At 36.3% G+C, this 16,885-nt stretch overlaps 2 protein-coding genes across 2 annotated transcripts in view; one reads left to right on the top strand and one right to left on the bottom strand.

The window, feature by feature from the left end:
* Positions 1–1,366, bottom strand: part of tm6sf2b (transmembrane 6 superfamily member 2b) — a 13,768-nt gene extending 12,402 nt beyond the window's left edge. Inside the window, exon 1 of the mRNA XM_065245988.1 lies at positions 1,281–1,366. Coding sequence (XP_065102060.1) covers positions 1,281–1,366 — 86 coding nt within the window. The remainder of the gene's footprint in view (positions 1–1,280) is intronic.
* A 1,156-nt stretch (positions 1,367–2,522) lies between these two features.
* Positions 2,523–16,885, top strand: part of sbno2b (strawberry notch homolog 2b) — a 49,599-nt gene continuing 35,236 nt past the window's right edge. The window contains exons 1-3 of the mRNA XM_065245962.2: positions 2,523–2,683; positions 13,236–13,416; positions 14,227–14,306. Of these exons, the coding sequence (XP_065102034.1) occupies positions 13,315–13,416; positions 14,227–14,306 (182 nt within the window). The 5' untranslated portion in view covers positions 2,523–2,683; positions 13,236–13,314. The remainder of the gene's footprint in view (positions 2,684–13,235; positions 13,417–14,226; positions 14,307–16,885) is intronic.

Genomic DNA, 16,885 nt, shown 5'->3' with positions numbered 1-16,885 from the left:
CACAACATTTCTTCCCAAATTACTATACACCAGTGTATATGTGAGTATCCTCTTCCCTGTCTTGAATAAATGAGCAGAGATGAATGGGTTGGCAAGGAGAATTATTCCAACACCCAGAGCACCAGCAGCAAAGATGGGCACACGTGATAACATCCTCCTCACTGAGACACTATTACACTGTGAGCTGATATTCAGACCGGAAACATTTCTTATTTTTAACATGAGATCTATCTATCTATCTATCTATCTATCTATCTATTTATCCATCTAATTTATATTCACAAAATAAATGTCCATGACTGATTGCCTGGAAAACATAGTCTGACATAACCTTATATTTTAAAGTTTTTTTATAACTGTGAAAACCCTGAATTAAGTTTTTACCTGCATCCTTAACCATATCTGAAACTCTTAATGAAAAGGTTTGTGACTGTAATTCTAATATCAGGCAGTCAAATGTCATCTCTTGTGAATTAAATAGCCTTACCATTGTGACGTTAAGAACAGCCTGGCAAGAGATACAGTATGCACACAAGTGTGTCTGCCAAACCTGATATATAATTTCCAAACGTGTGGTTTGAGCACCTACACCATTAGCTGTAATGTTTTTTTTATTGCAATAGTCTTTTCTCAGTATATACTGTATACAGTAATGTATGGTGTTCATGCAGCAAACTTTGTTGTGTTAGCAACACAAACAGCATGGGTTCGATTCCCAGGTAATAAACATACAGAATGTATAGATTGAATGATTGAATAAAATATTCTGCCAAATGTGTAAATGTGTTTATAATTAAATATTTTTTTTTTTTCTATTAAAATCAGTAGATAAATCACCAGTATGCCTTAAAATCAATGTAGAGACTATTACTGTATTCAGTCCATAATACTAAATGCTTTTACTGCCCTCATGTGGATGAAAAAAGAAACAAGGCACATTTCAGCAATAATTTTAAAAGGACAGTTCAATGCAAAAAGACCAATAATCAAAAGATAATTACAATAATGAGTCTCAGTTAATTTTTACTGTCATTGAATAGAAAAATGTCTAAACATTTTCTTTCATCGATGGAAAGTCGCAGGTTTGAATTGATAACATTTACATTTTTGGTGAACTATCCCTTTAATGATCAGTATGTTTACACAATTAACTGGATCACAAAATTACCAACACTATTGGCAAGTTTTAAATAAACATAACCACTCAAAGATCAATTTACATTATGTAGGGATACTATGATTACAGTGGTAATAAACTAATAAATTACATGTATACTTACTCTTGAAATGCTGGCACATTGTTCATAATGTAAAGAACACCAAGAGCTGTCAATGAAAACAGAAAAACGCATATCTCCTGTGCCATTTTTGTGTTAAAAGTAAATAAATCTGCCATTCAGTCCAAGTGTCCACAGCTGGAGATCTGCATAGTTAATAAACACATTAAGTAATATGCTTATGCTAAATATTGCACTTGAAAAATCTCAATAAATATTGCACAGGTGCATTTTGTTATGGACTAAACAACCTTTTACTTACCAATGACACCCTCTTCAATTTTTTGCGTAAGCCACTTCACAGTGCAACTATGAGAGCCGCATTATAATTGAGCCAAACAAAGGGGCTTTTGGAAAAGTGCTTAATTTGATTTAGTCATACATTTACATAATACTGCTTACTTTTGGTCCAATTTCTCAAAGGCATGCATGCCAAAAAAGGAAAGCTTAGCCAAAGCTGCGACAGTAAAAAAAGGATTTTTTACTTGTGTTATTTTGTAAGCTAAAAAATGTACTGCTGCTCTGTGGGTCTTACTTAAAGTATTTAACAAATTGCTGGGTTACAAACAATCGCTAATTATACAACATTATTGTAGGACCTTTGGTTATTTTTACAAGTAGAAATTGGGGAGTAGAGATTGATCCTTAAGTGGCATTACTTAAAAGTGGCATTGCTACAGTAGTATACTGTAATAAAAACCTAGATACTATACTGTTTTAACTCTTTATAGTTATGCTATGTTATATGTATATATACATAGTATTTAATGTTTTAATGTGTAAAAATAATATACTAAACAATTTCCTATTGTAATTCCTAGATATACTTTAGTACTTATTTTAGTACTTATCACGGATCTATTTGTGATATATCCACTAGGGGGCGCCACAACCGAGGAAATGAACCTAAACGTCACTTAACGTTTAAAACACAATAAACCTTATTTTATAAAAGGTTAGATTGTATTAGATCATTATTTGACGCATGTTATCTCTCTTAACGTTTTTTGTTAATCCCACTATTGTTATTTACTTCCTTCTAGACTCTGATATTTTGGTATTAAATGTCTCTGACGCCACGACTACGCCGCACGCGATTCAGACGCGAAGCTGGAATGTTTGCTTTCTGGACGCCCCCGACGCGGTGAGCGAAGTCTTCGATTGGTTAAAATGACCCTGACGTCAGAGCACTGGCCGACGCGTCGCGTGAGACGCAAAATGTTCTAGACATTTTAATGAAGTCGGTCCGCTTCCGTGTCGCATTTCACTTCAATATGGCTTCATTAGCGACGGCCTGAGGAGAAACTTCGCTCCCTCACAACCTCTCGACTTTATCACTTTTGGAAGTCGTTAAACGGATAAAGAAGATTTGGGAGGTCTGTTCAAGAGATTGTTTTAGTTGTAAGGTGAGTTTTTAACTTAAAGTTGCCTATTTCTGTCTCTGAGTGTTGCGTATGTAAGACTAGAGGGTTGTTTTACCGGTTATGCAAACTTTGAACTACGTTATGTTGTTGGTTATTGTGCGGTTTCGTCGTGTTTTATTTTTAATAACTTGTAGAGATGGTTACAAAGTTGTTAGTTTGTGGCGGCGCATGTTGGGAAACGCTACTTTAGAGAGTTCGTGTATGTTTTGACAGACAAAGTTTAACTAGTTGTGTGACACTTAAGTTAACGCCTCAGTAAAACTGTTAACTTGTGATAAATAGGTTTAAGTAAGTAACCGTTTGTGTGACCGCTTATTGGCTTTATTATTTTTAGCCGTTTAGTTAACGTTACTTTCTGTTTTATTTTGAGTAACGTTAGCTATAAACGCTATGGGGCGTCTGTAACGTTACATTAGTTTGGCATTTATTATCGTTGTACATGGTAAAATACTGTGTACTTCAGTATTTACCACAAATAAACTGTAATAACATTATTTATAGTTGTTATAGTGTATTTAAACCTTACTATAGTTAAATGTTAATAATTCAGTTATTACCTCAGTTTACCTCAGTCAATTCTGTAGGCCAACTTAAATAAGTGTAGTATAACGTTAACGTTAATTACTGTACGACGCTACCGTAATTTACCACAGTTTATTATAGTAAATACTAAAGCATACTACAGTATTTATTCTTGTGGCCTGTATTACTAATGTATTTCAGTGTAAACGTAGACTAAAAAGTCTCACTTTCTGTTTAAATGGCATCATTAATGAGAGATGAGTGATAATGAAACCAAATATGTGTAAACCCTTCAGGGTAAAGCCGTTTCCCTGTTCAAAGTCTAATGTTAAGTACATCAGTCCTCGATCAGATGTTGTTTTGTTTGGTAACCAGGTGGTTTTTCCGAGACCACTTATAAAACAATGAAATTTTGTAATTCATAATTGTGTCATAGATCTGTCTGGTCAAGTACTGTTGGTCAGGAATTGCAGAGAATTATAAATATGTTTCCACAGAATTGCTGTTATGTACAGTCACCTTCCATGGAAATGGGATGAGGGAGGCCAACAGGCTTTGCAGAAGTAAATTATAGTGGTATTTATGGTTATTATTTGGAGTTATTTTGCTGACATGGTGGTTTTTGGTGTGATTTGACAATGTCGTTTGCTCAGCCAATTGTTCATTTTCGTGAGTAGTGTCAGAGCGAGATGCCTCTTGTTCTTCAGTGAATGACGCAGGCTGACATCACTTGGTCTAGCCTGTTACAAGGGAAACAAAAGCAGTTACGTCCATGTTTCCATGTAGAAAAGACAAGGAAATATGTAAAACACCCTTCACTCAAATCCGTGTAAAAGGTGAATCTCATGAAACTTGTTGATATGGCTATGTCTAGGCCCAATGAATAAAATCCAAATGTAATACACTGAAAAAAATGATTTGTTCAATTAACACCAGGTAAGTGGTCGCAATAAATTTATTTAAGCTACATTAAACAAAAAAAAAATGTGAAATACAAAACAAAACAAAAAACTTTTGTTAAAATGTAGCTTAGATAAATTGATTGCGACCACTTACCTTAAAAAATTGAGTAAATTGAATGAATCATTTTTTTCATTGTATTTTTTACAAAAATAAAGGGTGGTACAGATTTGAGACACTTTTTGACATTGAGATGACTGGTTAAAATTTTCCAGATTGACCTGAATTCGTATTTATTTATTTTGCTTATATTATTACAACAAAATATGATTTGATAAATTGCAAGATGGGATTTTTTTTAAAGTATGTAAATGCAAATACCCAGGTGAAAAGAAGTACACTTAAACTGTGTACTTAAAGTGCTCTATTTTCGCACACTAATTTTTTAACTTGATATACTAAACATTTTTCTTTAGTACTTCAAGATAATCTAAGTGTACTTCACTGTGCTATTTTGAGACACAATAAATATGAACTAAAATTTTATTTAAAAAAATGTTTTTAGGTACCAGTTGTAGTGAACTTGAACCCATCTTTGTATGAAAGTGGGTTTAAGTTTATTATTAATGTTAACTAAATAAAAGCTGGTATGTTAAAAGAGCATTTTAGTTCATATTCATGGTGTCTCAAACTAGCACAAAATACACTTAGATAATCTTAAGAACGTCTAGACTACTCCAAGACTTAAATAAAAGTAAGAGCTGTCCAAACTGAAACAAACTTGCACTGACATATCTTAAAATACATCAGTGCGCTTTGTTTTGTCTCAAAATGCAAACAAGTAATGTTTTTAGTAAGGCATGTTTGTTAAAACTAGTTATATTTCCTAATTAAACTAACGCCTAGTCCTGGTTTAAGATAACCCCTGTTTGGGAAACCACCCCCTTAAGAAGTACTAAAGATTAATTTTAAGTATATAAAGTACATAATTTTTTAAGTACACCTTGGAAGTGTACTACTTTTTTTACCTAGGTTTAGTTTCTTATTATGATTATTTGTTTTTAATTTGTTGGTTTTGGGTTAAAATATGACACTCTTTTAGTGAGATTTAGCCCAAAAGTGAAACCTTTCAACTAAAAATGCTACATATATCATATGTTGCTGGTTATTTATTAGCTGCATGTTGTCCTGTTAGTTTTGGCACTGAGCCTTTCTTGTAATTCAAACAGCTAGTTCCTAGTTTGGTGCACAAAGCTGTTTTGTTTAGTACAGGGAGGGTACAAAGCTGTGATTTTAGTCAAGATAGTGGCCATGGACACAGCCTGTGTGAACCCTTCATACTTCCGTCCCTACTATCTCAGACTAGAGCTCTCCTCACGATTAAGCCCCTTTGTGTTCCCAACATTTGTTTTTTCCTATTTAACGTGGGATAAGTCTCATTTGTGTATTTTGGTATAATACACACTTGTATACGTGTCATCATAGGTCAAATCCCAAAGTGCAGTAGGTGGGTGTTGAATTCACTATCAAGGAATGTTTAAAACTGATAGGCAGAGCATGTGTATCACAGGCATAACTACCCATGATGTAAACCTCTTCAGTCTTTGTTCATAATGTACTAGCTGTAAAGTTAGTCTTTTGTGTTGGGAATTTCAATGTATAATTTTCAAGGAAAAACACTTGGAAAGATAAGACAGAAGCAAGCTGTAGAAAAACTTCAAAGAGCGGATTCAGGTGCCTTGATCGCATATTGAAGTGATGAATTGAACAGTCGCAATAAATTATTGCAGATAACGTCATTCTTGGCTACATAGCAAGTCCGCAAGATGAGCATTTGCACTGTGCCTGTTGCGTTCTGCACAGATTGTTTTGGGAGTGTTTGTCCCGCTACCTGATTTGCATAATTACTAGAGTGAATCAGATCCTAAAACAACCTTGTGCAAATAAACAACGCTATTGGCGTACAAGATTCGGTCTCTGCTGTGTGAATTTGCTTGTTCACATGTTGTATTGTTCATTTTTTGACGAGACAGCTTGAGAGCTGTTCTGAGGTTTGTGGTGTTTTGACCACCCCCAGTTTTCCCATTGCTGACCTGCTAGTGAGTTTCTCTCAGTGGGTATGAATTCAAGGAACCCCTTCTTTCCTGTATCGAATCACTTCATCATCAAAATACGACACAATTAAGTCTTTCTTCTTAAAAAACCTCTCAGATGAATGAAAATGTCTTTGAAAATACATAGTCTTCATAAGGTTCCACTCTTGTGTTTTTATATTATCTATTACTAACCTAATGTCATATTTGGAGTCGAATTGAAAAATGCCTGTTCTTGGTTTTGACGAAATTCCAGGAACGTGTATGTGGCTTATTTGGCCACTAAATTGTGGATACAATCTGGAATACCCGCCACTCTGTCATTTTGTCAAATCAAAAGTGGTGTGGACAGCATGGTTCAGCATTGGCTCGGTGACCTCGGGCAGAAATCCTGGCGCTGACCGGATTTGCTCGGGTTTGCAGGGAATCGAGTTGTGCTGTGCAACTGGGTATTGCTGGAAGAGGGCGGCAACTGACAGGAATACAGAGGAAAGATGGTAAACAAGTAGAAACGTGATGAAAAAGAAAGAAAATGCAGTCTCTGTGAGTTTATTTTAAGTCGTCACAGTTTTACTGACTGGAAGATAGAGAGATGACAGGAAATTTTAAAAAGAATTGAGGAACAACAGAACAGATATAGGGCAGATTCGAACCCACAACTCCCATAAAAGCACCCCATCTCAATGTGTCTAGATTTATATCATTGCTTTAGCGTTTTCAACACACAGTTCTTTCTTTTGTCAGTCTCATAACAGAAACCATTAAACCTGTGAGTTAAAGCCACCAGGTAATCACATCCCTTAATACAGTTTTATTTAACTCTGAACAGCTATTGATCATACGTTGAATGGCATCGGTGAGCCTCTTCTCTCTCTCAATGAAACGAAAGCCCTGTGTGACTCATAATGGCTCCATAACATTCAGACTGTTGATGCTTGATAATAATAAATGTCCCACCCAAATGGACAATATTGCCTGTGCACGTAAACGCACAAAGAAATAGGTTGGATTGAATCAAAGTACTTCCTGCTTAGTTTGTGTTCCTTTGAGTGAGTCATCTCGATTATTATTTCTGCCATGGTTACCATTTGCCTCCAGCTTTTTAGATGATTCACAGAAATCAGGAACAATCTGTAACGCACCAGGCGTTCAGCTGGTTGGGTTTTGGCTTTAAATCTCGTGACTTTCATTTCATTTGCCATCCGGATAAAAGCAGAAGTGTGTGTTTTTTTATGTGATATTTTATCTGTATATGTATTTTGTCATTTACTCACCCTCATGTTGTTACAAACCTGTATAGATTTCTTTGTTCTGATGAACACAAAGATATTTCGAGGAATGTTTATAACTGATCAGAAGCCCCACTGACATTCATGCTAGGAATAAAAGAATACTAAGGAAGTGTATGGGGATTCTGATTGGTTTGTTAAATGATGACAGAATTTTTATTTTTGGATGTACTATCACATTACTCATCTTTTTTTAGTTTTACTTTTGAATAACTAAACCTGGCTCTCGCTATGAACATAGCTATAGAAGTGGCATTGAAAAGAGACAGAAAAACGAACCAATCAGACGGTACCGGGTTATTATCTTTTGTGCTTGGTGTTGCCGGTGGGAACGAAATACTGTATACATACTGTATACATGTATGCATACTGTTCTTTTATTTAAAAAGGTTGTTATTACCTCATAGCTCATTAATCTTGCAGTGTTTTCAATGTGTCGGCATGAGCAGCAGAGTAACTTTTTCCCCTCTTGAATATTTAATCCCATAATAAATGTGTCTGGCTTTGCCATCGCAAACACGTTTGGATGCACTTAGCATGCTTAGTTTGTTTCTCTAATTGCATTAGCATCGACTGTTTCCCAACAAGTGTCAGCATGAATTTTCTCTATCTCTAGGGATCGCCTGCCGCAAGTTCCAATGTTCGGTTTTCACAGCCAGTCATGTGAAACTTGTTAAAGTCATGGTATGACGGCCTCTGTGGCCAGATAACTTACTTAAAAGACCGGCCTTGCCTAATCAAATAGCGTGCGAAAGGAAGGGTGTGACAGAATGTGAAAGAGAAACTATCGACACTGGACAACAGTCATCAGGTACAGTTCAAAAATATGATCCCTTAGGATAAAAAGGTTTGTTGCTTTAAAAACTAGATATTAAATATCAAAGGTCTTGACTGTGTATGATTATTACAATTTTACAAAAGTGTCTTTATTGCAAAAATTATCTATTCAGTTGATAATGTTTTCACTGTCGATAGAACATAATTAAATAGAAAATGTTTATTCTTATACACTATAAAAATGATAACAAATCAACATATGGGTCAGTAACAAAACGGTTTGGCAAGATGAGAAATATTTTTTTTTAAATTGTTTTAAAAGCATGCATCAGGTTTATTTCAATGCAATATTAATGTTAATTTTAGGTAACAAAAAATTACATTTTTTTTTGAAAGTTAAGACTGAATTGACCTAGGGCTGGGTATCGATTCAGATTTTCCAGATCGATTCGATTTCGATTCACAAGCTACCAAATCGATTCGATTCTCGATTCAATTTTCGATTCTGGTTCTCGGACCGGTTTTTATACTCTATTCGACTCAATGAATATAGATTTAATATAATTATTATATTAATAAAAAGAACAGTGAACAGCAGGTTACAAGTGAGTAATTAATAAAATCGACGAAGCACCTGAAACCGCCATTTAAAGCACTGAATGAATGAATGACAGGCTTGCCTCTTGCTCCTTGGTAACATGCGCTAGGCAAAAAAAGAGGGTGACATCTAGTGAAGAAGACTAGTAATTCGATTAATGTTAATCTTTCGTTCAATGTTTGCAGAAATAAATATGAAAGAAAAAAATCGATTCTGCTCTTTGAGAATCGATTCTGAATCGACCACGTTTAAAAAAAACGATTAATCGAAAAATCAATTTTTTTGCCCAGCCCTAAATTGACCTGAAAATGTCAAATGATGTAACCCACAATTGCGCCAACGAATGAGAAATATTATATATTTTATCCACCTTGATGGCATGTAAGCATAATTATAAAAAATCTTTTTAAAATATCATTTTATTAGTTATTTTTAAATGTAAATTCTAATGCATTTTGGTAATATTTGTCCTGACATATGCTGAAAACATCTGTTTTCTTAAAAATGTTTGACAAATTATGTAAACATGTATGTTAAAAAAATCATATTACAGTAAACTAGATGATTTATATTTTATTACACATTTTTTATATATATATTTATATTTTAATAAAAAAATACTAGTTACACCAATTGACACAGACTGGTTACACCACATTGACATTTTTGCAATTAACCGCCAAATATTCTTTCAAATTGAAATAAAACCAGAAATTTTAGACTTGGTCCTCAAACAAGAGAATGTATGCAAGTAATCAGTAAATTTATTTTGAAATTTGAACCCTTTTACATTTTATTTATCCATAGGGACCCAAAATAATTAACGTCACGTCAATGACCCATATATTTTTACTACAAATTACAAATTAAGTTAAACAATTTTAACTTATTTTATAAGTTATGTCAACTTATCACAAATCAAAAGTTAAAGTAGTAGGTTGAATTCACTTGCACAAAAACTTTTTTTGTGTATACATGTTGTTTTTCACATAAATACAACTCAAATATTTAGCACCAAACATCAACTAATAAAAACAGCTCATATAATACATCAAGCAATTTCTAAAAAATTCTTAATAATTATTATTATTATACCTCATTTGTGAAATGTTTTGTAAAACATAAGCAAAGGTAGAAAAGTCATGGCCTAAAATCTTTGTTATTTTCTATAAATTAGTGGTCTGTTATGTTATTTTAAGATCTGTTCCAATATTTTTTGACAAAAATGATACAGAATTGCTCCCATGCAGATCAGTTGCTCATCAGGAGGACATGAGATGAAAACATTGATCCTTATCAGAGGAAGCCCTGAGCTGATGATATCGGGAGTCTGTCGTTTGACCTCGTGAGCCATCACAAAGCAGATTAGCACAATCACACGTCCAGGGATGACTTCCATGTGCTCTGTCATGCTCACCGTGACACATCAAATTGTGAGCACTGGCCTTGTGGAAAAATTGGGAAGCCCCTGCTAGAAGATGAGCAATATCATGCCGCAAACTCAAATTATGCATGTTCCAAGAATGTAAATCTCTCCACCCCAGAGGGACGGATCAGTGGCCTCCATTGGAGAACAGAGGTGGCCGGGAGGCCGAGATCAAAGATTAGGCGAACGCATGTGTTGCACCATAATAGGCGAACCTGCAAGTTGAGGTCACAAAATATGTTCTGTTACTTGCACCCGGGCCACCCAGGAAAGCATGAATCGCCTTGGAGGTTTCCAATGTGCTTAATATTGTAGAAGAAGGAGCCTGTTGTTTTGAGCTGAAAGGTTAGATGTTACAAAGCTTTCCCCTATGCGAATTGTTTTGGTATGCCAAACCAAAGGATTTTCTTCTCTTCGAATGGAAATCCCCTTTTCTCCTCCACGAACGCTGAGTTTTGCATCAAGCTCACTTTAAGTGCTTCCTTGTCGTTTCGCTAAACCTTCCCAGCTTTGTTAACCAACCCTCAACAGACCTGTTATGTGGTTTTATCTCAATCATTTTATCAAATAAGACCTGCTTGTGCCTGTGAAAATCTCTCTTTCTCGTCTTTTATCCCTGCGTTCCAGTAAAGATGATGGTGCTTTACTGGAAGAGGGCATTTGGGAAATAGTAATCAGTATTGATTGTACATTGTGGCAGGGGGTAGAGAGAAGGACACCTCCTCTTACTGGGCTGCATTGACTGCTCAGGCACTCCACGGTGTGAGCCAGAAATATGAATGCAACTTCTGAGAATGTGAGGGATGATAGTAAGATCTCACTAAAACACAGATTTTACATGTTTGCTTTATAACTTATTATCTGTCACTGGTTCTTTTTGTGCATGTTATTTTAAGCAAATGTTGTTTTTTTGAGGGGGTTGATAGGTCATTGTGGTTTGGGTGTTCTTGGTTGTTCTCTAAATATTTGCTTTCTGCCCACCCACCCCCATATCCTCAACAGTATGGAATGGGTGAAGTTTTGTTTAGTCTTTAAGGTACTTATAAGTGTCATGCATGGTTTATTATTTACTTCTTTTTCTCCATAAAGGTCTTTGAGTGAACTTTTTCTGATCTTTAAAACCAGATTGGATTACTTCGAGGAAGGGTTTACCCAAAAATGAAAACTGTAATTGGCTTACCCTCATCTTGTTCCAATCCTATATAATATGGTACACTATTATGTTGTTTTTCTTTTTTTTGGAGCATGATAGGCTAGATCCTGATTCACTTTCGTTTGATGGAAAAATAGTCAGTACATTTCTCATTCAGCATTTTCATGGAAAAAGAAAGGTTTGAAACAACACGAGATGACAGCCATCATCCTATTTTTGGATGAACCGCTTCTTAAAAAAGATGTTTATTAAAATGTACTGCTGTATGTGAGATGATAGCTGTGTCCCAATTCAAGGGCTGTGACCTTCTAAGGATGCGACCTTAAAAGGTGAGCACTCTGTCTTTCAAGGTGACAGCCTCAGAAGTCCGCAAAACCTTAGAATGACCCATAATTTGTGTCACCTGCTGCCCGTGCCCACCGCGCCTGTCAGCAGGACACAGCAGAGACGTTTCTGACTTAAAATAAATGTGGAATCAGAAAAATATTTATTTATTTTAGAAAATATGACATGTTGATGTAGATTAAACTATTCAACAGTATATCAAATTAATCAACCTTAAAAAAAACGCAACATAAACAGAATAATATTAACACAAAACATAATTTTTAATGTTGAAAACTGCTTTCTGATAAATGCACACTTTTATTTACTAAAGGTTTTAATTGTTTATTTTAGAATATCCAGCCATTATATGCATCCGTTGCAGGCGCGCAATGAATCTTGGGATAGCCTTGGCTGTTAAAGCCGGAGGTATACTAGGGACGTATGCGCACCGTCCGCATGACATCATTTTTGTCCGCGTGTAGCCCCAAGTTTGAGACCGCGCGTACAACACCGCATGTGCATGAAAATATTTAGACCAGACACTCCACTACAAACAATTTTACAAAGGAAATAGTGGGTGTGCAAATGCTGTCTATCGTGTTTCTTCTTTAATGTTTACTTTTTCCAAGAACAGAAAGCTGTGAAGCATGTTTATTACCACAATGTTTGATTCCTGTTCTTTGTTGTCTTGTTGTTTGTTCTAAACTGTGTTTGCAATGGTGGATGTTACTTTTCATCACCTATACTAATGTTTTAATGTACTGTAAATGTTGCCAAAACAGTGCAGCCCTGATGGCCTGGTAGAGTACCGGTAATAATTTGAATAAGAAATAATTTTTTGCGTATAGTGCCGAACGCAGCCATCCGCATGGGGTCAAATTTGATCAATAGATATAATGGGTTTTTGGGTTCTCCAGGGTTAAGGATCCATTCGTTCCATCCTCAACAGCACGGAGAAATAAGCACGCATTTTGACACTTCATTATAAGCACCCTTTGAATTGGGACAGCCTTACGAGCCTTAAGTCGTGCTGCTGTGATGCAATCTGTCTCAAAATACGTCCTTAGAAGCTCGTTCGAATTGGGACATGGCTCATGTCTTTAGTCTCTTTAGGGTGCTGCAATGATGGCTGCCCACTGCTCCGGGTGTGTTCACGACTTACTGGGACTGGTTAAATGCAGAGGTTACATTCCAAGTATGGTTTACCATACATTGGTCATTATGTCACTTTCACTTTTTCACTATACATACTGTATACTATAAATGTTCTCGGTTTTGTGTCATATACGTTATGAAAGTTCTCACCGTTTGGGGGTATTTCTCACATATGAATCAGTGTTGGGAATCTTAACACTGACAGCATAACTGAGTCTCTTGACACACCCACTTGTTTTTCCACTGTTAAGTCTCTTTGCACTTGTTCACTGTCTACTGTGTTTGTGTCCTCAGGTCATGGTGAGCAGACGCTGACCAGCTAGCTCAAGTTTTCAGCGTGGGCTTCGGCCGTTATGCATGGTACTGCAGTCTAATGCCATCTCTCTCCATTCCGCCTGCCATGGACGGGCAAAGCTACTCGCATTCAGAGGGATCTCACGTGAACACGGGAGGATTCGTCATGGCGCCCCCTCTGGTAACAATTTTTATTATTATTATTATTTATATTCTTAATGTCACATTTGCCACATGACCCAAAAATTAAATACGGTCCTATAGAGTATACACCCTTACATAGCTGCTCTGCTCCATTATGATTGATACAATTAAGTCTGTATGGTTTTTAAATATTCTGTTTTACTTGAAAAACATGTTGCATTATATAAGTAAAAATTGGGTTGCCAACTCATATTGGCCTCATGCTTAGCGAAATTCAATTATGGGACTACAACCTACAACTTTTCAGATATCAGCTCAGATCATTAACTGCTACACCACAAACCGATTCGCCCAAAGGTACAGAACTGATAAACTGGCATGATACTGCGCAAAGCAGCTGAACTGATCAGACAATCTGCTTAATTGTTAAAAAACGTTCGTCACTAGTTTCTATTTCAATAACGCTGGTCAATCACTCTGATCTTTTGTACCTCTATCAGACAAAACCTTAAGCTTTTGGTGTGTGGGTGACAACATGACGTCTTTGTGGTAAAAGAGTCATTTTAACAGTCGCGATTCCTGATAAGCGTACCCAAAGATGCTGTTTTTTCTCTTTCTTACATTATGATGCAGTTTTCATATTTTGCTTTGGAACATTGAGTAAATATACAAGATAACTATTTGGGTTGAATTGAAGCAAGATGATGTCATTAGTGTGCTAATAGCTTTAGTGAAAAGTAAGGGGATTTCCTCAAAACACAATTTTTGGATTATACAGAATGACACAAACAGATTTTGCATGCTATTTTGGGCACTGCCTTCAAACGTCTGACTTCCTTTATTTCAGCCCCACGTGTTCCCCAACAACCATTGGAGCTTCGCACATCAGGCTTACGGCATGCCCTGTCCTGTGCAATCTGATAACCAGTAAGTATCTGGACTTCTGTCCTAACACAACACCTTTGACATGTTTTCCTAACTTACAGGTGTACCCTTAAATCAAAAGACAACAATAATCCCTCTTTTCAAACTAATTTATCCCATTTTCGTATGTTATGCCTAGCTTTAAATTCATTTTTATTGAATATCCCTTTTTTTACTTTTAGAAAAGCATGTTGATGGAAAAACCTTTTGACTACAAAAATTAAGACTAAGGTTTTCTGACTTATTTGATAATTTGTCAGATCTATTGGCACTTTTCATTGCATAGTACTCCATGGTTTGGGTCAGGTCAGCTCATCTTTCTTTGGCTTGGTTAGCTTTTCCATCGAGTTTAGTAACACTTCGGAGTTGGAGGGATTATAGGCGTGTCGTTATATTTGCACTGCCTACTGTTGTGACATCATACAACTGAGAGCGTTTTTGTACATTCCCATACATTTATTTATTTCTCAGTCCGCAATAAAAATTTAAATTGACCACCACAAATAGATGTTTGCACACCACGTTAATCTCTACCTCTGTCTCACATGACAGTTTCTGTACAAACACCCATGGCATAAATCGATGTGCTCCGCTGAGCCTCATTTAAGTTGCATTTAAGCATATATGAGAACGTGCGCATCGCGCACGGTGCCGCCAAAAACTGCAAGTCTGGAAAATTAATAGTATGGTGTTCCTGATTCTCAACATGTGGATGTTTTTCATTGCTAAAAGGGAATTTGGGAACTTATAGCAGAGCACAGATGACAACATGTTTGCGCAAACTAGCACTAAGGTAACGTTAAAGCTAATCTTTTACATTATAGCAATGACACTGGTAGTGTCGATTCTCTCAGACCAATCGGTGATCTACAGTGTTTTCGTGTCACATCTTTGTATCAGCTCGGGTCGCTTGGAACCCCCGACCGAGGTGGTACTAAAAAAAGTATCGGGTACTGCACCCAGTGGAAAAGCTCACAAAAGTAAGCTGACCCAACCCAAACCGTGGGATACTACGCAATGGAAAAGCACCATAAGTAACATCACAATGAGCCCCTTCACATATCTGCTATCAGAAAAGATTTAGGCCACATCCACACGAAACCAGTGCTTCCCCTATCCGATAATTGTTTAAATCTGATATTTTTTTCTCTTTGTAAACACTGAGTTGTCCCAAGAAATGTATAAGGTGTGAACAAATGGCAGAAAAAATGCTTCAAGGGTCGTGTCGTAGTGAGGACGCATGTGTCATCCCAACAAGTTACCTTTCAGCTCTTTGACACGGGCTTTCAAATACAGATCAAGACGAGAAATGTGTGCAAACTGGAATAATGCAAAGATCAGGAGCTCCTCACTATCTGTGCTGAAACTGAGATCGCTCGCCAGCTTCATAGACCAGGCGAAATAGAAAATGATAATCAAACCGTTATTTGTGTGAAATAGTGGATGATTACATATCCGTAATCTGTTTGATAAAAAGGGCTAAAATATACAGATTGGCTGTACACATGAAGATGCAAGGGTGTCGGTTTCAGATTTATCCACTGTGGGGAAAATTACGGATTCAGGCTCCCAAAACACCAGTTAGTCTGAATCGCCAATTCAATACAAAAATTTTAGGTATACAGCTAAACGCAGACTCTCAAGCAGAAACATCTGTGATCTGACCTAACATCTGATTCACATACTTTATGCACACAGTCTGGTCTGTAGTTAACAACTTGAAACATTTGGCACTCATAAAGATGCTTCCTAGAAATCCTTTTGGATATATTGCTGCCTGTTTGCGCAAAAAACTGACTTGATATAAACGTTAGCATTACAAATAAGTTTTAGTTTTGGTTTGTCGTGTGTAAATTTCAAAATATTGTAATTTGGGTTTAAAATGAAAGTAAGTCTGCATTCGTTCTGGCAAAAATGTTGACATCTATACACAATTCTCTGTTTTCTAGTTCAGTCCTTTCTGTGCGTCCAGACTTTGATCAAGGGTCACGTGAATGAACCTGTTTGCTTTGTTTACAGTCACCGCTTGAAGTCCTCTGTGAATATTTATAGACCACAGTAATGATTCATATGGGCACAGGGAATGTAGGAGGACGAGAGATATGTGAGCAAAGGTCAATGCGTTTAAAACATCGAAATAAGGGTCTCGGTTTTAGAAAGAATAACAGTTTGTGGTTGATGTTAGCGTCAGTGCTACATCCTGTCCACCCACTCCTTGGGTGGAAAAACAATACGATACATTCACATTTCTTCACTTTCGGTACGAAAACTCTTTAATAATGGTTTTCTCATGCAGACAGAATAGTAATATACAGTTCGGTTTTAGCATTCTAGTCAGGTTATATTTTCTCATAGCACCAGCCGTTTTTAAGCACTTTATTTTTGTGAATGTGAACTGACAAGTCAAATGCTAATGTGTCTCTTCTCCAGCCAACATACTGAGTTTTCCCCCTTGGGGCTGAGGAGCAAATATTAACAAAAGTTAACCATTGATAATAATAGGGTTCTGGGGGATGGGGGGTCAATAGTATTTTGTTGAGGTAAGGATGAAAGGAAAAGGTTTTGTTGTGTTCAAATGGAGG

Source organism: Paramisgurnus dabryanus, chromosome 24 (assembly GCF_030506205.2).
Source record: "Paramisgurnus dabryanus chromosome 24, PD_genome_1.1, whole genome shotgun sequence".
In the NCBI taxonomy this organism is placed as follows: Eukaryota; Metazoa; Chordata; class Actinopteri; order Cypriniformes; family Cobitidae; genus Paramisgurnus; species Paramisgurnus dabryanus.
This window is presented reverse-complemented; position numbering and strand designations above follow the sequence as displayed.